Genomic DNA, 25,234 nt, shown 5'->3' with positions numbered 1-25,234 from the left:
AGTTGGCCCCATTATAGTCATTAGTCTGTAGATCTTAAGCTGAGGAAGATAATTTTTTTAAAAGGGAATATTTAATATTCTGGTTAAAGTTGCCTCTTTTGGAATAAAAAATAATAAATAATCCTCAAAATTTAATGCATTCTAAAATATTTGCTCCCTTTAAAAGAAGCCAAAAAATAGGGAACCTAGATTTACTTCATTTTATTTTAAAAGAAAATTGAGTTTTCTAGAAAATTTCATATTAGCAGACATTCTGTTACTATCTTCTTTTTGAAAAATTATCATTGTAAGTTGTTATTTAGGTATCCCAAGTCATAGTCTTTTATGACAGGATTTATCACTGATAGCAGATGAATAAATTGAAGGGGATTTGTTTATTTATTATACAAGCTCTTCGTGTGTGCACTGGGATTTTCCTCTTGTTTTGGAACTTTTTTAATTTTGGAAAGAAATTACTGCTTAGCCTAGGCAGTAATGTCACCTTCAGAATACTTTGACAGCCATATTGTTTATTTTCTGTGTATTACCTCTGAGTGGACTAACTATAAATGTGACAACTGTTTTAATGCTACGTTCTCTGGACTCCTTCAAAGGTTGGCTTTGTTGTATGCAGAAAGATGTTGGAGCCTGAGAAAACTGTTCGAAAAGAAACAAAGTTCTAAGGAGAGCTACTAAAAATGTTCATTAATTCATAACAGAACTCAAATGCACATACGTTTTCCGCACACTGAAGATCTAAAGTTATTTTCCAGGCCTCTTTCTTGTTATGTTTTTAGGGAGGTGTTGAGAACTCTACCCACCCTCCCTGCCCATGTCATCCTCCTGGAGTTCTTTCAGTGAAGCAAATGACTTGATCAATTGTCAGTTGATCTGATTGAGTCTTTGATGTGATTTCTTTAAGGAAAAGTCTCACCTTAGGCCCCAATGCTGATTTACCAAAATGAGAGATTGAAAGCTCAAGCCACTTCTCACTTTCACCTGGCACCTTCCCTCTGCATGCATTAGTGAGGAGGAGGAGATTCAAGTCCTCCAGTAACAGTACAAAAATTCACACCTGGATCCTACCAGGATGAAAACAGCTCCTGCAGCACAGTGTCCTTGCTCTATCCCCAGCTGAAACCGGGGGAGGGACAAAGCCCAATTGTTACTGTACCCCCATCCTGTCAGCCTGCTAGAAGGCCTGTTTCCTACCCTAATGGTTTCTGCCTAACAAATGGTGTTTCTTTTTTACAGCATTATGATCCTGGACTTGTTGTGGTGATGGTAAACTTAGCAGTGGTAATTTTTTATTTTCAGACTGAATTACTCCTTTTGTCATCAGTGCACCAATGTTAGGCTTACTTTCTCTGTTGTAGCCTTCATCCTTCTGCTTGGTCTTTTTCATTTTCCTTTCCTTTCCTTATGCAACTTGTCTGATCCTTGTTCATTAAAGGGTAATGTTAAGAAGGGATGTATCTGTTTGTGTTAGAACGGCCAAAACAATCAGTCAAAACGTTAAATTCTAATACTGTTAAAAGTTGATTCCCCACAATGTCACGGGCACTAGCACTTGCTACTGCAATTTATAAATAAAACAAACTTTGACTGCCTTAGAGGGCAAAAGTACTAATACAGAGTTTATATACAGGGGTTTACAGAAGTAATGAATTTGTACCAAAATTTTTTTGATTCTTATAAAACAAACAAATTCCGGCAGACCAAAAAGGATACCAAAATTAAAAAAAAAAAAATTTTCAATTGTTTCATTGGACCATTTGTTTTCATCAGTAAATCCCTGACTGAGACGTTATGAAAGTGATATTGCACCTAGGAAGTCATTTTTATAACCTGTCTTTAATTTGGTCCTTTTGCTAAAGATTGCAGTCACTGCTTATTTATTATACCATTGGGCAAAAGTAGTAATGCATTTTTATTTAACTGGCAGTCTTTGATAGATCTAAAAGAAGGCTGTATTGTAGAACTTTTTCTTCTTTTTTTGCTGGTATTATTTTAAACTTTTTTTTTTCCACAATGATGATTGTATCTGATTATATCCCTATTTTATTTGTTGTTTAAAGCAATAATGGGATATTGATGATAAGGGTTAAACTTCTGAATTTGTTTTTCATTGCTTTTTAAGACAAAAATTAATCCTACAAGTATAGAGCAACTGGATACAAAAGATTGCGTGTCATTTTGAAAACGATTTCTTCATTTTCCCCTAGGCTCAATCCTAGTCATAATCTTTTTTTTTTTGGGTAATGCCTCAGATTTAGCTAGGCAAAACTCAGTTTTTGGCCCAAAGGTATAATATATATGTGCGTATAACAAACAAAACAACAACAACAACAAAAACAATTGTTTACACCAGCCTGAGTGAAGTGATGAGGGAAGTAAACATTGTGTTTTTTCACTAAAGGTGTACAACGGATAAGGTAAGTCCTCTTTTCAGTGGGCTTACATCACAATAAACAGCGCAAGTTGTGATGTAAAACAGCTGTGGTAGTAAAGTGCTTGTCTGCCCCATTTTGCTTTGTTTGGCTGGTTATGAGTGGATTAAGTATACATTAAAAAAAATCTCCAGCATAGATTGATTAGTTTAAAGTCAATTTTCTTCGCAACTAGTCCTTTTCACAGCTTACCGGTTGCCACTGCCAGTGTTAAATCCACTGTGGGAGATAGGACTTCATAGCACAACTTTAAAAAGTAAAACTAATCTCTGTCCCAAAAAGCAACTAACTGTTGCTTTTTCAGTCTCATTTACTTGTAAAACATCTTATGAAAATAAACAAAAAGTATTAAATATACTGAGTTGCAATTATAGTTTTTCTTGTATCATGTTTGAAAAATGTACCTTTTTGATTGAAGCATATCAATTGAGATATTATTACCAGTTTAAAAAGTATGTATGGGGGGGTGGGGATAGATGTCAGTGGTCAGTGAGAATGAAGTGATTCATGATGGGAGGTCATTTTGTGATCTTTTAAAAAAAAGTTTTTGATTTTAAACCTCCTGGTACCATTGCTTGGAAGGCTTTGCATTTCTTATTCATTTAATCTTGCTACAATAAATAGGGAATTATCCCCAACCACAGGTTCAGCCAAGGTGGTTAGTTGGATATAAACTGGGAGAGAGAGGTTTGGTTGTAAGCTGTGAGAATGGCTTGTGTTTGGTTCACTGTAGCTTTCTGGTCTCTGCACTCCAAGGCAAGATCTCTAACCACCCAAACCCAATGTGTAAAGCAAGCTGTTGGCTTGGCTGTATGTCTTACCATGATTTTGTGTTCCTGTTACAGGGAGAACAGATCCCATTCCAATCGTTGTCAAGTATGATGTCATGGGCATGGGTCGCATGGAAATGGAGGTAAATCAATCTTATTAACTTACTTGTTTTATGGAATTTAACATTGATATTAATTCCAGATTCAGGTTACCAATGCAAGAAGATAGTTATTAGATGGAATGTAGTTTCAGTATTTTTCTTTCAACAATTTTGAAATACTATTTTGTATTCTCACTTAGTACTACCTATGAGGCAGGTAGATAGTAAATAATACTCTCACTTTTACTGAGTTGTGAAGTTGAGTTGTTGGTCAGGGTTATACAGCAAGGTAAAATCAAACTTTGACTCAGGTCCTCTTGTACATTTCAGTAGGCAGAGCTGTTCAACTCTTAAAATATTTGCTGTGGTAAAGACTTTGCCTTTCTAGAGTCATGTACAGTGATCACCTACTTTTCATTACCTGAAATATTTTTCTTGTTTATTCTTAATTCTTTGGCAACGAACATTGAAGTGTTTTATTTATTAGCAAATGTGCCTGTTAGGAACCACCAGTATGAAAGTATTAATGAAGTGTTTTGCATGCTCTTTTCTCTGTGAGGTGACGACAAATCAAGAGGTAGCTAAAGCAAAATATAAAGTTTGTTATTTTCAAGCAGCACTGTAGTTGTAGAAGTGACTTTTCATAGCTAATTCTGAGGTATTTTAGGAGTTAAAACTAACTATTTTTGTTAAGCTCGATTATGCTGAAGATGCTACCGAACGGCGCCGTGTCCTGGAGGTGGAAAAGGAAGATACGGAAGAGCTGAGACAGAAGTACAAGGTACTTAAATGAAACAGTTCTTCTGAGTAAGGTGCTCACGCTGAAGGAGAGATTCACTTTCGATGAATAGCATGTCTGTCAACAATAGCATTTGTTTAACATTTGGTAGAATTTAGTATATCTCCGGAGTCTGTTACTTTCCTATATATTACCTGTGTAAAAATTATAGAGATAATAATACCTACTTCGGAAGTATGTTGGGAAGATTTCATTAATCAGGGTTTGAAAACACAGCATGTATCACAAGTAGGTAGTCCAGTTGTTGTTGTTGTTGTTGTTGTTGTTGTTTGCCGTCGAGTCGGCCCCAACTCATAGCGACCCCTCCTTGGGTTTCTGAGGCAGTATCACTACGGAAGTAGGATTGCCCAACCCTCCTTTTGAGGAGTAGCTAGAGTCAATAAGTAATAACAGTTAAAAAAAATGTTACTTAAGAGTCCTATGAAACCTTGCTACCTATTGACAAGGCTTTGCTTTTTTTTTTTTTTCTTTCTTTTAGTGATTGAGGTATTTTAATAATAAATAATAAATTTAATTTTAATAATAAATAATTTCAATAAAATAATTGAAAACTTTCTGTTCATTGTTAATTAAACTCAGTTCTAATGTAGAGATTTATTCTGTTGTATGGAAGTATTAAGTTGAATTAATTTTTCTCTTTGAGGGAGGTAGCTATCGAAAACTGTGGACCTTCATACATATAGTAGGTTAGCTTTTTAAAAGAGTGCTCAATCTGTACCAAATACATTTGAAGATAAAAGTTGGCTTAGTTAATTTTATCATACAGAAACTGATTTTGGTTGTGACAACTTGCAGTGCAAAGAGAAAAAAGGACTTTTTGTAAGAATCTTTTCTGGGTCTAGGTAGGAGATCCTGGATAGAGTGGGAGAACACTGTGGAACAAAACTCAAAATCATAGAAAAAAAAAGGGGGGGATGTGCGGGGGGAATACCAGGTTTGCTGGTCTGATAGAGCCAGTTGGAACCACTGAGACTATGGCCCCTAGCAGCCCTTCAGGTCTGGAATTAAACCCATTCTTGTGACTTCCAACTAAACAAAAGACAGGCAAGGCATATGAGCTGAACATTTACATTAGGTAGAAACACTCCTTGGAGAGATCAGTCATGGGAGAATAGAAGGGCTGTATACAAACAGGGAGGCAGGAGTACATGAGAGGGAAGGACACAGGGAAGGAGGTAACTGTGGAGAGGAAGTGGAAAGAGAGCTGTTACATTGTGGGAAATTGCAGTCAATGTCATGAGACAAAGTTATGTGTGAAAAATGAATTTCCTCTATAAATTACCCAAATCACAATAAAAATTTTTTTTTTTTTTTAAAAAGCAACTATCAGAGTGTATTTCACATAATAACAGTAAATATTTTTTTGTAAAACATTAGTTTCAGTGGCATGTATGATTGTAATAAAAAACATATTTCTTATTGTGGACGTGAAAGTCATTGTTTCAAAGGATGTTTCCTTTAGGGAATGAAAATGATGACAAAAGGAAGGTCAGAAATACTGAAAGTAAACTGTGAGCAATGAAATTGATAAATATATTGGTCAATAAGAACAACTAGTTTGCAGGACTGAAAAAGAGGTAAAAGTGAAATATAAAGTAAGCATGTAATAGCTGCCATCGAATTGGACCCTGACTCATAAGCAACCCCTTGCACAGTGAACCAAAACACTGCATAGTCCTGTGCCATCCACATGATTGATGTAAATCAGACCACTGTGATCAATAGGGTTTTCATTGACTGATTTTTGGAAGTAGATAACGTGGCCTTTTTTCCTACTCTGTCTTAGTTTGGAAGCTCCCCAAATATCTGTTCAATATCACAGTAATAGGCGAGCCTCCAGTGACTGAGGGATGGTAGCTACACATGAGGTGCACTGGTGAGGAAGCAAACCTGGGTCTCCCACCTGGGAGGTGAGACTCCTACCACTGAACCATAAATGCCTCCAGAGTAAGCATAATTTACATTAAAATTTCAAGGGTAGTTTTTAAGAGAATAGAAATAGTGGGGAAGGGGGCCCAAAGAATAAGAAAACTTTAATTTTACAAAAGTAACATAGAACAACAAGAAAAAATTAGGAAATAGAAAATTAAAAGATAATAGAAATAGATTTATGAGTAATCACAAGAAATATATTAAAGCATTGTCAGAAAAGCAAAGTCCAACTGCATGCTGTTTACAAGAGATACCCTTAAAACCTGAGAAGTTGGAAAGTTGAAAGGATAGGAAAAGATATGCTAGACAAATACTAACCAAAAGAAAGCTAAAGGAACTATGTTAATATATTTCATTTTTCAGACTTTAAAGCAAAAAGTAGGAGCTGTGGTAGCATAGTACCTAAGGCACGCATGACTGCTAACCAGAAGGTAGTGGTTTAAACCCACCAGCCACTCCTTGGAAGGAAGGTGGGGCAATCTGCTTCCGTAGTGATACCATCTCGGAAACCCAAGGAGGGGTCACTATGAGTCGGGTCTGACTCAGTGGCACATAACAACAACAACAAAGCAAAAAGTATTTCTTGAGACTAGTGCCAGTTACGGAGTTAAGTAATTTTCTAAGTAAGCTGAGCTGCATTCCTAATTCTGGAAAGCCAGCCCACAGATATGTTGGTTATCCATTGGTCTTAATGAGATTTTGGCTCAAAATTGTGGGACTAACTCAAAGAGTGGGCATTCGATTGTGTATTTCATAATAAATTGTAGGTAACATTGTGGAGGATGAGAATTCCAGAACACTTAATTGTGCTCATGAAGAATAGATCAAGAGGTGATTAATTGTATGGTTCAGAATCAGGAAAGGTGTGTGTCAGGTTGTGTTCTTTCACCATACTTAATCTGCACACTGAGCAAATAATCTGAAAAGCTGGGTTATATGAAGTGCACAACATCAAGATTGGAGGAAGGCTCATAAACAACCTGCAATTACGTAGATGACACTACTTTGCTTGTTGAAAGTGAAGAGCACTTGAAGCACTACTGATGAGTATCAGAGACTGCAGCCTTCAGTCTACCACTTACCTGTCAATTTGGCATACTGTGGTGGCTTGCATGTTGCTGTGAAGCTAGAGGCTATGCCACCGGTATTTCAAATACCAGCAGGGTCACCCATGGTGGACATGTTTCAGCGGAGCTTCCAGACTAAGACTCAGAAGGGAGAAAGGTCCATCCGCTTTTCAAAGAATTGGCCAGTGAAACCTTATGAATAGGAGGGAAACACTGATATATTACTTGAAAACTATGAATTATTCTGAAACATCTTCCAATATAGTGCTAGAAGAGGAGTCCCCCAGGTCAGAAGGCACTCAAAATACAACTGTGGAAAAGTTGTCTCCTCAGAGTAGAGCCAGCCTTAATGATGTGCATGGAGTAAAGCTTTTGGGACTTCCATTGCACAACTCAAAATGGGAAGAAACATCTGCAAACATCCATTAATAATCAGAACATGGAATGTACAAAGCATGAATCTAGGAAAATTGGAAGTTGTCAAAAATGAAATGGAACCCATAAAGATTGATATTCTAGGCATTAGTGAGCTGAAATGGACTGGTTTTGGCTATTTTGAATCAGACAACCATATGATCTATAATGCTGGGAACAAGAAATTGAAGAGCAATGACGTGCCATTCATCATCACAAAGGAAGTTTCAAGATCTGTCCTGAAGTATAGTGCCCTCAGTGATAGGATAATATCCATATGCTACAAGGAAAACCACTTAATAGTACTTCTCAAATTTGTGCACCAACCACCAAAGCCAAAGATGAGGAAAATGAAGACTTTACCAACTTCTCCAGTCTGAAATTGACCAGACATGCTATCAAGATGTTTTGACTATCACTGGTGATGAGAATGCAAAAGTTGGAAACAAAGAAGAATCACTGGTAGTTAGAAAATTCGGCCTTGATGATAGAAATAACAGTGGAGATCGCATGATAGAGTTTTGCAAGACCAGTGACTTAATCATTGGCAAATACCTTTTTCTCAACCACGTAAACAGCAGCTATACGTATCAGACTTCGCCAGATGGAGTACACAGGAAACAGATCAACTACATCTGTGGAGAGAGGCAATGGAGAAGCTCAGTATCTTCAGCCAAAACAAGGCCAGGAGCTGACTTTAGAACAGACCATCAACTGCTCATACACAAGTTCAAGTTGAAGCTGGAGACAATTAAAACAAGTCCTGAGCCAAAATATGACCTTGGTTATATCCCTCCTGAATTTAGAGACCATCTAAAGAAAAGGTTTGATGAATTGAACACCAGTGACTGAAAACCAGAGGAATTGTGGGATGACATCACGAACACCATCCATGAAGAAAGCAAGAGGTCACTGAGAAGACAGGAAAGGAAGAAGAGTACAAAATAGATGTCAAAAGAGACTCTGAAACTTGCCTTTGAACAGATAGTAGCTAAAGCAAATGGAAGAAATGACAAGGTAAAAGAGCTGAGCAGAGATTTCAAAGAGCAGCTCAAGAAGACAAAGGCAGTTATTACAATGAAATGTGCAAAGACGTGGAGTTAGAAAGCCAAAATGGAAGAACACTGTTGGCTTTTCTCAAGCTGGAAGAACTGAAGAAAAAATTCAGGGCTGGAGTTGTAATAGTGAAAGATTCTATGGGCAAAATATTGAATGATGCAGGAAATGTCAAAAAAAGATGGAAAGAATTCACAGAGTCACTGTACCAAAAAAGAATTGGTCAATGTTCATCCATTTCAGGAGGTGGCATATGATCAAGAACCAATGGTATTGAAGGAAGAAGACGAAGCTGCACTGAAGGAGGTGGCGAAAAACAAGGCTTCAGGAATTGACAAAATACCCATTGAGATGTTTCCACAAACAGATGCCATGCTGGAGGCACTCACTTAGCTATGCCAAGAGATTTGGAAGAGAGCTACCTGGCCAACTGACTGGAAGAGATCCGTATTTGTACCCATTCCAAAAAGATGACCACAAAATGTGGAAATTATCAAACAATATCATTAATATCGCATACAAGTAAAATCTTGCTGAAGATAATTTAAAAATGGTTGCAGCAGTATATTGACAGAACTTCCAGAAATGCATGCTGGATTGAGAAGAGGACATAGAACAGGGGATATCATTGCTGATGTCAGATGGATCTTGGCTAAAAGCAAAGAATACCAGAAAAATGTTTACTTGTGTTTTATTGACTGTGCAGAAGTATTCGATCGTGTGGATCATAACAAATGATGGGTAACATTGAGAAGAATGGGAATTCTAGAACACTTGCTTGTACTCATGAGGAACCTGTACATAGACCGGGAGGCTGCCTTCTGAACAGAACAAGGGAGGAATACTGCATGGTTTGAAATCTGGAAAGGAGTGTGTCAGGGTTGTATCCTTTCCTCATACTTACTCAGTCTGTATGCTGAGCAAATAATCCAAGAAGCTGGACTATATGAAGAAGTGTGTGGCATCAGGATTGGAGGAAGACTCATTAACAATCTGTGATACGCAGACGACAAAACCTTGCTTGCTGAAAGTGAAGATAACTTGAAGCACTTCCTGATGAAGATTAAAGAGTACAGTCTGCAGTATGGATTACACCTCAACAAAAAGAAAGCGAAAATCCTCACAGCTGGACCAGTAAGCAGCAGCACAATAAATGGAGAAAAGATTGAAGTTGTCAAAGATTTCTTGTTTCTACAACCAACACCAATCAAAGCAGCAGTCAGGACATCAGACGACATATTGCACTGGGCATATCTGCTGTAAAGGACCTCTTTCAAGTGATGAAGAGCAAAATTGTCTCTTTGAAGACTGAAGTGAATGTGACATAAGCCATGGTGTTTTCAAAGCCTTAAATGTACTTTGAGAGCTGGACAGTGAATAAGGAATTCAGAAGTATTGATGAGTTAGAATTGTGGTGTTGGTGAAGAATGTTGACTATACTCTGGACTGCTAGAAGAACAAACAAATCTGTCTTGGAGGAAGTACAGCTGACATGCTCCTTAAAAGCAAGATTGGCCAGACTTTGTCTTAAGTACTTTGGTCATGTTGTCAGAGGGACCATTCCCACGTGCCAGCTGCCTGCAAGCTGCAGTTGTCCAAGAGCCTTTGCAAACCTGGCTGCCTGGCTGTTGCCGATCCACCCACCATCTGAGCTACTGGGATCTGCCTGCCTACTTGTTTTTATCATGCTTATTTTTGTAATTCCATCTTATTTTTAAACGTTTTGTAGTTATTTTATATTCTATAATAGGTTATGCTAGAATCTGAAATTCTTGGCACCTCAATCTATGGCTTATTTCCACTAATTCTCACTTATGATAAATTATTTTTTTGTATACAGTGATCTTTGATTGTAACTCATATTTGGTTGATTTTAACCTAAGGAAATTTTTAGATCAAAATTGAGGATGCTTTCTGAGAGGATTTGTGTTCCTCCTACCAAGACCCAGAGATCCTGGGATCTTTCTAGCCCACTTCCAGGTTCTTTTGTTTAATGAGGAATCTCACACTTAGCTCGTCCACTTTGTTCAAACCTCAGGCCCCCAGTGTCACCCACATATCTTCAGGAGACCCCTTGCTTTTTATACTCTGGTTTCAGAATCATGGTTGATTTTTTTGTTTGTTTTCTCCAGTTGCCCCTTTTGGTGATTTACCTTTCTTCCTTCCAATCCAGCAATGCAGTAAAAAATGTGTTTTATGTTGAAAGTGGTTGGTTAGCCAGTTAGAATGTAACTTAGGAACAGGGCATGGCAGAGTATCTAGCTTATCATACCGCCAAAAGAGAAATTAAAGTTAAATTCCTTTTGAACTTTAGTTTATTGGAAAATAACGGTTACTGCAACCACAAAAATCAGCCCCCAACGCACCAAATTACCACTTGTACTCTATCCAACTTTTACTGATACCATTAAATTTATCAACCTTTTTCCTCTCTTCAGGTAGGACAACTTTCTTTATAGTGTTTACTTAAAATCTTTACCAAATTGATTTTTTGTTTATTTGTATTTTTTGTGGTTCTTACAGGATTATGTTGACAAAGAGAAGGCAATTGCAAAAGCCTTGGAAGACCTCAGGGCCAACTTCTACTGTGAACTCTGTGATAAGCAATATCAGAAACATCAGGAATTTGACAACCATATCAATTCGTATGATCATGCACATAAGCAGGTGAGGAAAAGTTACCTACCTGATAACTGTTAAAAGAAACAGATACTTTGCCTGTTGTTGTATCCGTAGAATTTTATGAGTGTACCCAAAAGAACTTGGTGAATACAGTTTCTTTTGTCTGTTGGTCTTTATCCAAAGTCATCTGGCATATTTGATTTTATACATGGCAGTGGTCTTATATATATATATCTTCCTCTCCCCAGCATCCAAACAATGATTTTAAGTAGAATGAAGAGGTATGAGTTTCATAAATCTTACATAAAGTTTTTGGCTTTAACTTATTTCTAAATTTTTATTAGCTTTGTTTCCCTTTCTTCCCTTTTCTGAACATGCTAAATTTTGAAAAGTTAGACTGTGGTCTTTCATTTTCTATATGCTTATTGGCTTCGATTTCTTATCACTAAGTTATTTGGTTATTCACTATGCTTTGTTGTGTTGTTGTTGTTGTTATGTGCCGTGGAGTTGGCCCCAACTCATAGCGACCCCTCGTTGGGTTTCCGAGGCGGTATCACTACGGAAGTAGATTGCCCCACCTTCCTTCCGAGGAGTGGCTGGTGGGTTTTAACCACCAGCCTTCTGGTTAGCAGTCAACTGCCTTAGGCACTGTGCTACCAGAGCTCCCCAGTATGCCTTGGAAGGTAGATAAATATTGATAAGGAAAATAAAATTAGAAGCTGTCTTGACTTTGAACAAAAAACTATTATGCATGTTGAAGAGCTTGCTGAAAAAAGGAATTACACTTTGAAGTCTTTTTTTTTTTTCTAAATATATAAATCAGTTTAGAAAAGAAACTTGTACCTAACTAGTTACTGGTATAAAGAAGATGGCATTAATTTCTCTGGGGAATTTTTGAAGAAGGAAATGAATCTTCAGATCTCTATAGGAGAGTTCTAGATTATTAAAGAATTTTGAGCCATTTGCTCTTGGGTGACTTTAACAGAACTCGGTGTTTGGAGGAACAGTAGTTATATTTATTAAACTAGTAATATGAACATCACTGGAATGATAATCTCTTCAGGTAGAACTGTTGACTGAAAATTTTTTTTTTAGAACAACTACTTAATCTTCCCACCAACCATAAGATTTTAGTGCATAAGTAAAAGGCAAGCTTTAATTTTTATTTTTAATAGCGTGGGGATAGTATATAAACTGGTTATGATAGCATACTTTTGCAACTATCTCTTTCACATTTAACCACGCTTAACAATTTAAGATTCTTTTATTGATTGAGTTTTAAAAGGATTAATTTGTATTTGTATTCAAGACAGCTTTTTAACTTTTTACACCTTTGTACATTGTTTTAATATTTTGTCAGCACTGTATAATTCAAAGAAGAGAAATGTAGGGAGTATATCTGTGAACAAAATCTATCAACAATTTGATAACTTACTCCTTCAAAGAATCATCTATCAAGAAAGAAGAAAGCAAGAATGAATACTGCTTGTGCACTAATTTTTCCAGTTGCTTGGTGTATTTATAATTTAGATTTGTAAGTTTTTTTTTTGTTTGTTTGTTTTTTTTTAATGAAATTAGCAACAAAAGCTAAATAAGACATTTAGTATCCAAAAGTACATGTCCACCTTTGTGGGCTGTACAGAATTTCTTCAATTAAAAGATATCTGTGGTAAATTAAAAAACTACAGAAGAAACTTCATGGACAAAAAGTACACTTAAAAGGGTTACATTTTTTGTTGATGAGAAATCTTTTGAATGAAGTTTCAGTTAGAGAAAAAGAAACAAAAAAGGTGTAACTCCAGCTTGGATAATGCACTGACTCACTTTTAAGGGAAAACAAAAAATTCTACCAAAGCAAAACGTTCACAAATTAAATCTTAACCAAAATAAAAACTAGTAAACTTCCACATTGACAACATTAATGTAATATGAGTGGGCATGTTTTAGTGATGCTGCTGTCAATTTTGAATGTAGTAAGAACTGTTACAACTCTGGTTCCTTTGAATTTGATGTGTGTGTTCTCCTGTGGACTTTGTGGTGATTGAGTGATTGAGTTCTATTTTTTCACCACTTTTCTCTTTACAGTGGTTTTTTAACCTGAGAATTTTGCCAGCGGCGCCTCGCTCCCTCCCCCTCCATGGAACATTTGGCAATGTCTGGAGATATTTTTGATTGTCAAAACTGGGGGGGTTGCTACTACTATCTAGTGCACAGAGGCCAGGGACACTGTTAAACATTATGCAAATGCACAGGGAAGCCCCCCACAACAAAGAATTAGCCATCCCAAAATGTCAGTAGCATTGAGGTTAAGAGACCCTGCTCTATTAGCACTACTGAAAGAATTTCAAGTACATGTGATGTTGTGATATCATTTGGCTTCACTTGATAGACACACATCATTATCATTTGAAGTCTTTGTTTTGTTGTAAACATTTATAAAGTGTTCATCTAGATTATCCAGAATATTCATTCACAGACTACCTATCCACTGATTAGAATATATCTGTGGTCTGGGTAAAATCTTTAGCTGGTATGATTAATAAATGTATGTGAGTTTATTTTTTCACCTTAATCAAAAGCTCATCCTAGGTATTGAGAGAAAAAAATAGATGTAGCATGAGTTTGGTTTTTGTTGTTTGGTTTTGTTTTTAGTAGGGTGTTCTTTAGTTCATTTGATTGAAATGCAAGCTTTCCCACCTTTCTTCATGCTGCCTTCTTAATGCAAATGGTAGAATATGGAAACAGAATGTTATAAGCATATAAATAAACAACAGCAACAAAAAGTAGTACTAAGTTTTTTATAGTTTAACTCTTCCCTACACTTATGATTTATAAGGATCCTTGAATTTACCTCGGGATAGTTAAATAACCCCCAACAGGAGGTAGGTCCTATTTTGCATTCCTCTTTGATGGACATGAACTTAAATACAAATGGACCTACCATTTTCAAAATTCATGCTCTAAAATCATAAAGGCACCCTGTCTTGTCTTCCAGGAAGGCACACAGGATTATTATGAATCTGAGATAATAGGTAAGTACATTCAACCCTATATTAGTAATCCCTAGTTTGCATCTTCCATCAAATTATTATAGTAGTGGTTAAGTACTAGTAGAGGCAGGATCCTGAACATACCCTTACCTTCATTTAGCACATAATGTCTCTTAAAAAGCAGCTATGTGGTCACCCTCATTAATGGTGTTTTTTTTTTGTTTGTTTGTTTTGTTTTTTGGTGGGGGTGTTATATGCCTCACCTTATTCACTAGTTTTTCTCAAATTTTCAAAAGCATTAAGACCCAGCTTAATCTTCAAAGAGTGAAAGCTCGTGAGACATCTTGGCTTCTTTCAGTATTTAATCCTAGTTTTAATTTATTAAATTTTAATACCTTTTGAGCTCTCTAAGGTTAGGTATATGGGAGCTCTGGTAGTGTAGTGCCTAAGACACTTGACTGCTAACCAGAGGCTGGAGGTTCAAAACCACCAGCCACTCCTCGGAAGGAAGATGAGGCAGTCTTACTTCCGTAATGATACTGCCTTGGAAACCCAAGGAGGGGTCGCTATGAGTCGAGTCCGACTACGGCATATAACAACAAGGTTAGGTCTTTCTCTTACTTAAGATAGAAGCACACTATGATTCCCTTTTGTATAAGCTAGTTCTGATATTCCTGAATGTTCAGTAAACATTAGCACCCATCTTCTACCTTTACTGGCTTATTAAAAGTTAAGATTAAATTTGAAATGAAACAGTTTTCTATCTCTGCTTCCTTACCTCTTTAATTATTTTTATATCTTTTTTAAAAAACATGTCTGTTAATGGATATGACAGTGGAAACTGTTTTCTTCAGTTTTTCAAAAGGCCTAAAGTTCAAATTCCAAAGACACTCTCTTTCTCAGAAGTAAATTTGTAGCAGCACACTAACAGTTGATACATTATTTTCTCTAACTCCTATCATTAAATATGGAATTTATGCTACCGGATAAGTTTGGTAATTGTACTTAATAATTATTGAGTCTTCATTATGTCCATTGTAGCTTAAATTGTTTTCTCAACTCTTGTTAAACAAAAGAAAATGTTATTTATTAGTAATTATTAGTAATAGGTATTCTTTCACTTTAGTACCAGGCCACTGTGTTTATTATAGCACACGTTTTTTTTTTCCTTTCTTGGTGCCTGTTACCTACTTAGGATTCTTATCCTCTTCTGTTTGTGCTACTCAAGGTTTAGCCTCACCAGAGATCACAAATTATCCCATAGATGTATATTATTTGACCTTCGTGGTATTAGTTTTATCCCCTTTAATTTCAGTTGCTTCCCAAGTTAAACATTAGAAGAGTTCATGTAACTCCTATTTTGGCTTGTCTTGAAAAATTGAAATACATGACACATTAGGCCTACATTCCTGTATCATATAACTATCTGTGGTAGCCTGATCCAGTCATCAAAATCTGGTACTCTAAAGCAGCTTCAAGAAATTCCTTTTAACTAGTAGAAAGAATTACTTATCTTGGACAGAGGAAAAAATACTTTAAAATTGCTTCAGAATGAGAACTTCTGTCCTTTTTATGTTTTCTGAAAAGACTGAAGTCTCATTTAATACCAGGGTTATGAGGTCTGTTTCAACAATGAATAAAAGTAGTCGTTTCCTGAGCTTTAAGTAGCTGAACTAAAATAGGTAAAGCCTGTAGCAGCTACTGTGACTTCTCTATTCTAAATTACATAGAACAAAATCTATTACTGTATGATTTTAGTTAACTTTGTCTAGACCTTTGCAACTACTGTTTGACGGCATTGTTTATTATCAGTTGACTATTTTAGTACCTAGTAGAATATATATATATTACTAAGGAACAGAAATTTGAGCATTTTCCTTATTAGGTTCTGAGTTAGTGTTTTCTGAGAAATTCCCTTGGTAATAGAAGCAGTAGTCATTTTTGGACTTCAGCAAAGTTTGGAGTGGGCAGTTTTCCCTTGGAATACTGTTTCTCCTGTTTATTGATTGGATTTTTGCCTCTCTAGATATTTTACAGTATTTGATACTCTGTATAGCTGGTATATGACCAGTTGGCTCTCTTGGCAAGCCAAATGCAGATTTGAAGAAATGCAGGCGAAGTTTATCAGGGCTGCTTTCATATTCAGTGGGATGAAAATGAAGAAGTAAATAAAAAAGACAAGTTGAGAGAAAACAATATCAGGACTAAAATAAACTGATACCTCTGAGAAGTAAGACCACCGAGATCAGAGACCCATGAAGATATTCCATAAGCACTTTATCTTTTAGGTGTTTACGGAATGTTTATCCTTAGAAAACCATAAAGTATCATTGCAAAGATGTTAAATCAGTTTGGAAACCATAAATGTTGACTTAAACAGCACAGTTTACTTCTGAAGAGATTATGCATTGAGAAGCAAAGCAACTGTGAAGAGGGAAATGCATCTTAGAGCTTGAGCATATTATAGTGTGGTTTTAATTGCCTATAGCAGAGATGAGGAGCTCTGGTAGCATAGTGCCTAAGGCACTTGACTGCTAACCAGAAGGCTGGCGATTCAAATCCACCAGCCACTCCTTTCAGAAAGAAGGCTGGGCAATCTGCTTCCAAAGTGATACTGCCTTGGAAATCCAAGGAGGGGTCGCCGTGAGTTGGGTCTGACTCGATGGCACATAACAACAACAACATTAGCGGAGATGTGAAAATTTGTGCCACTATGATGCTGTTTTGTTTGGTGGTGTTTTTCTTTAATAAGAGAATTGGTATCATCTACCCGTCTTCCAAAAATTGATCATATTTTGAGCCTTTTCAGCTAGGGACTAAAATGTTAAATCTTATGCATTCACCAGCTCTTACTTGTGTTGGTAATACACTTCTTGCACCCAACTGTCACAACAACCAAGTTCACCTTGCCAAAATCAATGTCTGCTCAAAGAATCTGTCTGCTTTTGTGAGTTGAGGGTAAACCTAAAGATACCCCTAGAAATGTGATATTGCAGGTAAACTGCATCCTTTTAGTGTGTATAGTCAACTCTGGTTCTTCATCCTTGCATACAATCCCAGCGTGGGTAAAAATAATTCTACCTAATTTATGTTCTGCAGTTTTTGACCTGGTTTCTGCCCCTATGTATTTTCATTAGTTGCAGTGATTTATGGGAATTTTGGAATGAGTAATACTAAGTTCATGAGTGAAAATGCTGAAAAGAGCTCTGAACTAGGAAGTTCCTACTCCATTTGCTATGGGCGTAAGCATCTCCTATCAGTTATGCTTCTTAAGTTTTTACATGGAGTATAAATCTTTATTTCTAGACATGATCTGGAAGTCTATGTAGATACACTTTAAAAAACTCATCAACCACAAAATCACAAGAAGATACCATTTTATACACACTGTTGTTGTTGTTGTTGTTGTTATGTGCCATCGATGGCGAAAAGGAGCTCTGGTGGTGTCATGGTTAAGGCATTTGGCTATTAACCAAGCAGTTGGTGGTTCGAACCCAACAGCCTTTCCATGGAAGAAAGATAGGGCAATCTGCTTCCATAAAGATATATAGCCTTGAAAACCCAGTGAGGGTTGCTGTAAGTTGGAATTTACTCAATGACAGTGAGTTTGGGTTTTTTTGGAGGATGGCTAATATAGAGAAGACACAATAACAAGTGTTGCTAATGATGTGGAGAAATTGGAACCCTTGTACGTTGCTGCTAGAATTGTAAAATGGTTCAACCACTCTGGAAAACAAGTCTGCCAGTTTCTCAAAAAGTTAAACATAGAATTGCTATATGACTCAGCATTTCCATTCTTGGGTATATACTCAAGAGAATGAGAACATATGTCCATATAAAACGTACACAAGAATATTCATGGTAGCACTATTTATAATAGCCAAATAGTGGAAACCACCCAAATATCCATCAGGTGATGGGTAAGTATAGTGTTATATATCCATACAGTAAAATATTATTCAGCCATAAAAAGGAATGTTGTGCTGATTCATATTATAGTATGCATGAACCTTGAATATATGCAAATGAAAGAAGCTGGTTACAATAGACCCCATATTGTATGATGAGTTCACTGATACAGAAAGCCCAGAATAGGCAAACCAATAGAAGCAGGATGTGGATTAGTGGTTTCTGGGGGCTAGGCACAGATGGGAATGGGGAGGGTATGAGGTTTCTTTTGGCGTAATGAATTTGTTCTAATATTAGATAGTGGTAGTGATTATCCAACTCTGTGAGTGTACTACAAATCACTAAATTGTATATGTTAAAGGGATGAATTTTATGGTATATGAATAAAGCTGTTATAAAAAATCTGTGGTAGTGATGGTGATGAATACATAAATAAATAAAACATAAATACATAAAAAGTATGTGTGTCTATGTGTGTATTAAAATACCTTAAAGCAGGTACTCTGGTATTGTTGAAGAATCTACTTTTAAGGCTTTTTACTGAATTTTTGAACATATAAAAACAAGTATGCTACAGTAAATTTATGATTAATTGCTATCCACCTAATAATATTAATAGTCATTGTGCTGCAAAGTAATTTAGACATAAATGGTAAATATTGCCATCAATGCCTGATTAGTACTACTCTTATCCAGCAGAAATAATTTATACTTTTCTTTTTCCATTTTTTTTAGTATGTATAATCAGCATCAGTGTTTAGTTTTGTTACTGAATAAGATTAATTTTTGTCACTCACGTGCTGAAACAAAGAATTTATATCTATTATCTGGTAACTTGGATTTCCTTAACAATCCAGTCATAATCTTCCTTACCCGAGTATTTGAATACTGAGGCTTTCTGTGTTCTTTCAGGGTCTTTTCTCAATCACCACGTGGAGGTGTCCTGGGTGGTCTCATCCAGAAGTGTCCATACACTGAGACTTGAGTAAGGGTGACATGGCCAACCAACAGCTACAGCATGATTGCTTCAAATTGGAAGGGGAGAAGAGACCTATATTAATGTTGGCATGAGAGAGGGGCAAGAAGACCCAGGGGGAAAGGGAGCTGTGGGTCTTAGGTATGCAGAATTGTTGGCATAAGAGGAAAAGGTGGTCTTTGAGCTTCCAAGAGGCCACGTTATACTTAGCTCGAAAATGAGGCCACAATGCAAACATCCACCCCTTTACTCACTCTGCTTCCCATTTCTGTCTGCAGATTACACACAGAAGTGTATGCATGTGTTCGTGTTCTCCTCCTAACAGTCTTCTCCCAACAACTAATTTTAAAACTGAAACCAGTTTGATTCAGTGTTTATTGAGCACCTATTAGGAGTTTAGGGTTATGTGCTCTGGCCAGTGGTTGTGCACTACCGGGTTAGTTACGAAGTAGAATTAAACCTCAGTTCCTGTTGTTGGGGAGTAGGATTGTTACCTAGTGAGGGAAGGAAACCATGAATAATCTTTTTACTCTAAAGAGACAAAATCTGGTTTACTCTTAAGAGCTGAATAGATAGAAAACACAGGAATTTTAGTGACAATAAGAAATACTCCTTCCTAAACTGTTTTCAGATGCTTGAAATTCATTTTACGTGGGAGCAATCGTTTTTATTCTTTAAATAATAGATTTACAATGCTTGAGAAAGGTAATAATCACTTATAGTGATATTGTATTTGATTCGGACCTTTATTTTCTTTTGTTATTAGGGGAAACTACAGTAGCATCTTTGTCTCATTCATTCCCAGCTCAAAGACAGTTTAGCAGGAACAGTATCATTTCTTGCTATTGACAGAGCAATAAGGTTTTTAAAGTTCTATCCATTATAGAAAGAACTCCTATGTCTGGAGGGCCACCTTAAGGGTGATTTTCTACAACACCAGGTTGTCATACTTCCTTGTTTTAGTAGGCATAGTAAGGCAGATGCTTCGGCTCACGAAGCCTGCATTTAAAGAGAAATAGTTGGATGCTTGGTGATCTTTTCTGCAAGTTTATTTACCCACATTAAAAACCTGGTAAGATTTACCAGATTCTAATTTCCTGACTTACTTATTCAGTTGGATGGTAAGCTGGAGTTTGTGTCTGGAATAAGACAGTTTTCTGCCAACATAGTTCTGTATAGTTGTACTTTACAAATTGGAACGTAATTTATATTTGAAATGGTCTTTAGCCCAAAGAGCTGCATTTGTGTGGGTGGATATCAAGTGCTAGATCAGAACCTCTACTGGACTTTTGGAAAATTTAATGGGAATCCCAGCTACTGTGTGATTGGGACTCAGTGAGAAAGTCCGTTCTATTTTATGCCAAAAATGTATACTTTTTCTTTTTTTGAAACATACTGTTGTTTTCAAGAAAATAGGATCTTTAGATTATTTCATTTTGAATGAAATTCAGTCTCTTTCTGTTCTTTGAATCAAAATATTTTTCTGGCTAAAAATATTATTTAATGCAAAATTCTATTAATAAACTTTAATTGACAAGATTTTTCAATAAAATAAGCAAATTTATGAACACCTGTTTAGAAACCATTCTTTATAATTTTCAGAGGTAAAGACATAGTAGCTTTGGAGTCAGTTTAAATGATTGATTATATCCAGTCAGATTGAATTTAACTTCAATTTTTTCTTATGGTAAGGAATTTGCTCAGTCTTTGACAGGAGTTTTGGGATTGGTGTGCCACATACAAATTTTGGCCTCCTTACATGAGCTCTGTCTCTTCTCCAAAAGGCAGGTATGTTGCTCCTCTGTGCTCACCTAAAGAAGTTATCTGATACTGTATTCCTCTTGAGAATGTCAGGGTACCAACTCACAGAGAAAATTTCATATGCACATTGAGTGACAAATGTCCCAGGCCTGGTAGCCTTTGGGAATAAAATAGGCAACTTTGGGAAACCTGATTCTGAATGAGGACCTTGTACCTTTATCGGAGGGGCAGAGAGAGTTCAGTGAACCTAGGTTCCATTCTCAGCCAGTGTACCTCTATGCAGCCACCACCCAATTGTCATGTTGCTGTGATGCTGAACACGTTTCAGCAGAGCTTCGAGACGAAGACAGACTAAGAGGAAAGCCTGGCAGTCTACTTCTGAATATCAGCTAATAAAATCCCTGTGGATCACAGCGTGAGATCTGTGACTTACCATAGGGATGGCACAAGACGAAGCAGCATTTGGTTCATTGTGCATGAGTTAGGGTCCTACTGCATGACAGTTAACAACATTGATAAAAATTAGGTTTTGGTCAGTACCTTTTTTGCCATTTGGCTCAACTTTTCCCTGAAGTAAAGAGCTTCAGATTTTAGGCTTTTTGTTTCTCCAAAGAATGAGCCTTCTGACTAAGTGCTAAGAGTAAAAGCCAGGAAGATCCTACTCTATGTTCTGAATTTCTGTAACCCTGGTAAACCCATTGCTGTCGAGTCCATTCCAGCTCATAGCAGCTCTTTCGGACAGGGTTTCCAAGGTTGTAATCTTTACAGAAGCAGACTGCCACATCTTGCACAGAGCAGAAGCCAAGTACTTAACCACAGCAGCACCAGGGCTTTTCCATGTCACTAGTAGAGATACAAAAATATCAACCTTTACTACAAATTTCCTAGAAATTTCATTTGGGAAAAATCAGTGATCCCATGTTTAAGCCAGTTATTCACCAGGTATAGTACCAGACTTAGTACTGCTTCATGCACTTCAGAGTTGATTACAAAGATAGGCCCTGGCTCCAATCCCATATGAAGGGAGAATATTGGAATAAGTGTGATGTGTTAAGTACTTTACATTTATTTTGACACTTAATCTCATAAATCTATTGATAGGTAGTCCTGTCTTTCTAGTAAGGTAACTGCAGCTCAGAGATGAAATGACTTGGCTGGTAATTAATGTATTTGAACTTAAGTGTTTCTGACTTTGAAACTTTATATATACTGTCTTTCTGTAGGGCATGTATAACTGTAGTCAGAGACCAAAATGTGATGGATGTTGAAAGAGATATACATACAGACTGCTGAGTAGTTCAGAAAGAAGAAAAATCCTATCTTACAAGATGTCAGCAGACTTTGTGAGGGGAATTTAGTTTGACCTTGCGTAGGAAGAAGAGACTTGGAGTTAGGCATTCATTCTAGGTAGATGAAAAGGTAAACTCTAAAACCTATGTCTTGTTATTTTTATGAGAATGTCCTCATCTGAGAGAATCCTCAGATACATCTTTTGGGTTGGGGAAGATGGGCATTGCCAAGCCCTGAGCCCTATTCTGAGATGTTTGGATTAGAATTTTAGTGTTTCCAGCTCTGTTTTTGAGACCTCAGACTTCATTACAAAGATAGTAAAGGTGGTATAGGAGTGCCGTCAAGCCGGATCCCACTCACAGCGGCTTCTCCTTGGGTTTCTGAGGCGGTATCACTACGGAAGTAGATCACCCAATCTTCCTTTAGGGGAGTGGCTGGTAGGTTTGAACCGCCAGCCTTCTGGATAGCAGTCAAATGCCTTAGGCACTATGCTACCAGAGCTCAGTGTTAGCTATACCCTTTAGTACCAGGATAGCTTTGCCCAGAGGGGGCCTGCAATTTGGATGTTTTATTGACATCCCATTTTCTTCCCACCACACCTCTAGTATATACCTGTGGTAGGAACTTGAGATAGGCTATCTTTAGGATGATGTTCACATTGTCGTATCCCTTCAACTTCAAGGTTGCCCAAGTGACTACTGAGTGATTGGAAAGCATAACTAATGTGTAACTCAACCTGGAGACTACGGAGTTTGATAAAATGATTGCTCTTTTGGACAGTGTCCTGTAGTTTAAGAAACACCTCCTAAAAGTGATGAAATACTTGTAAGAGGGACAGAATGAGCATGGGGAAATCTTCCAGGGTACTGAAATGGCTAAAGAGGGAACGGCAGATAGGATAAAAACATGCTTTCTATTTAAATCTTGGCTAAAGAGCCTGTTAAGTGTTTTGGGGAAAAAAATTAGGTTTGTGGCCCAAAATAACCTCATGGAAGGCTCTTTGGCCCCTTTTCCTCTGCCCAGTACCCCTGGGAAGGAGGAAATTGGAATTCATATTTACTTAAAATACTTTAAAATCTTGAAGTGGTTTTATAAAAATCTTAATTCTGGGCAGCCAGCCTCAGTGAAATAATTTTGCCAACTGTTGGTTACTTGAACTTCCCCCAAAATAAAGGAAAATGAAAAATCCAAGACTGACCACTTTTAGATAGCAGCAGTCCTTTCCAAAGTTCTGTAACCATTTTCCTAGAAGAAATACAAGTGTTGGCATTTGCCCAGGTGGAATTATGACTGTGTCAGTGTGTGTGTACATATATGTGTTGTACAGGTGCTTCCCATCTCCCCATCCTCGTTAGAGGTGATGGCTTTGTCCCTGATTGTTCAGTATAATAGTTTGTAGATTCACTAAGAGAGCTTGTGTAGTAATGCTTGCTTTATTTTTTTTTTTTCTCTTCCACTCTTGTTTTATTTTTTACTTTTTTTCCTTTGTGATGTGACATTTTCAGCTGATGTATTGAAAGCAAATCCTTCTAATTGGGGAGCCCAGATCACACGAGTGAGTTTCTCTACTAGTGTCTTTAGCTGTATATCTTTTTTTGTGTTTGTCTTTTCACCCTTTTACCCACCCAGTTCAATAAAAATTCAAAACACATTTCATAAATATTGGGTAAAAAAGATACCTCTGTCTGTTGAACTTCATTCCTTTCCACAAAGCAATGTCCACTTTATATTGGGTCAGATTCCTTTTTGCAATGCTGTTACAAAAGTGCAGGCTGATGTGTGTGTTGTGTTCTGTTTGTTTGCTTTTTGTATTACCTAGTGTGTTGAAAACGGTTTTAGTTCTGTCTTCATTGCAGATAGATATGTCTGGACTCTGTCACCAGTATGTCATGACACTGTTTTGTTTTTGTCCTAATTATTGTTTCTTTAATTTTGTTTTTGTGTATAAGGAAAATTAAACAGTAGCTTCTGAAAATAAAAGACCCATTCTGTTACCTGAATTTTAAATAGTAAATTCTTTGCCTTAGCTCTGCTCTGCCTCCCCTGGATGCTCTTCTCAGGGCCATGAAAGAATGAAAAGCAACCACACGCTCTGTCGTTCTAGCAGACTGACCAGATGAAAGTGGTCAGACTGGTGAGCTCTGACCATGCTAGCATTGGAGGACCTCTAGGGTTTGTTTAATAGTAACAGGAAAAATCTCTTCACACTGAAAAGAAATAATAGCACCTTTTCATGGTGAAATAAAAGTATGCTTTTTTCTATTTGTGAGCTCTCATTCATATAACCTCCCCATGTAAGCTGTACATTGCTTTTTAAGATCTTATACCTGGGTGTTTTCTGTACTAGCCTAATCCCTTTCTGTTCTCTTTGACCTTTGTTAAGATTATCTCATGCTCTGTTTGTCTAGTTTTGCATCCTGGAAGAACAGGTGATTAAATAGTCCCTTTTCTTTCCTCCCAGTGTTCTAAAATTTGCTTTTTGCTTCGGAAGTCATTTTGTTTTGCCCAGTAAAGCAAATGGTATACTGTGTGTCATAATTAGAAATGCAGATATTCCAAGTGTTTTACCCAAAGTAATCAGCCATTATGTTTTCAATTACAATGAAGAATAATAATGTATTCTACATTAGCCCTGTAACCATTGGTTGAGAGTTAATATTCTAAAAGGCCTTGCTGTCAGGATCCCAGTGTCACTCTAAATCAGCTACTCTCTTTTCCTTTCTTTCTCTTACCCCAGAGACTGAAGGATCTCAAGCAGAGAGAGTTTGCTCGAAATGTCTCCTCAAGATCCCGCAAGGATGAGAAGAAACAGGAAAAAGCCCTTCGGCGGCTTCATGAGTTGGCAGAGCAAAGGAAACAAGCTGAATGGTGAGAGGATATTTTCTCAGAGGGGACTTTGTCGTTGATGTAGGTTTTTGTCGAGTCAGTTCCGACTCATAGTGATTCCCTGTGTGCACAGTAGAATTGCTCCAAAGTATTTTCAAGACTGTGACCTACATAGAAGATTTTTAATAGGTCCTTTCAAACTAAAGGCATATTTATATTTGAGTATATAATATAGTAGTTAAGAGCATTTACTTTTTTTTTTTTTTTAATTTTTATTGTGATTTGGATGAAA

The 25,234-nt window shown here is 36.9% G+C and overlaps 1 protein-coding gene across 1 annotated transcript in view; it reads left to right on the top strand.

Annotated features, from left to right (window-relative positions):
• Window positions 1-25,234, top strand: part of GPATCH8 (G-patch domain containing 8) — a 70,309-nt gene that overhangs the window by 37,264 nt on the left and 7,811 nt on the right. Inside the window, exons 3-6 of the mRNA XM_042782876.1 lie at window positions 3,275-3,342; window positions 3,995-4,081; window positions 11,092-11,235; window positions 24,854-24,984. Of these exons, the coding sequence (XP_042638810.1) occupies window positions 3,316-3,342; window positions 3,995-4,081; window positions 11,092-11,235; window positions 24,854-24,984 (389 nt within the window). The 5' untranslated portion in view covers window positions 3,275-3,315. The remainder of the gene's footprint in view (window positions 1-3,274; window positions 3,343-3,994; window positions 4,082-11,091; window positions 11,236-24,853; window positions 24,985-25,234) is intronic.

Source organism: Orycteropus afer, unplaced genomic scaffold (assembly GCF_000298275.1).
Source record: "Orycteropus afer afer isolate SDZICR_OR568_19922 unplaced genomic scaffold, OryAfe1.0 scaffold00495, whole genome shotgun sequence".
NCBI classification, from domain to species: Eukaryota; Metazoa; Chordata; class Mammalia; order Tubulidentata; family Orycteropodidae; genus Orycteropus; species Orycteropus afer.
This window is presented reverse-complemented; position numbering and strand designations above follow the sequence as displayed.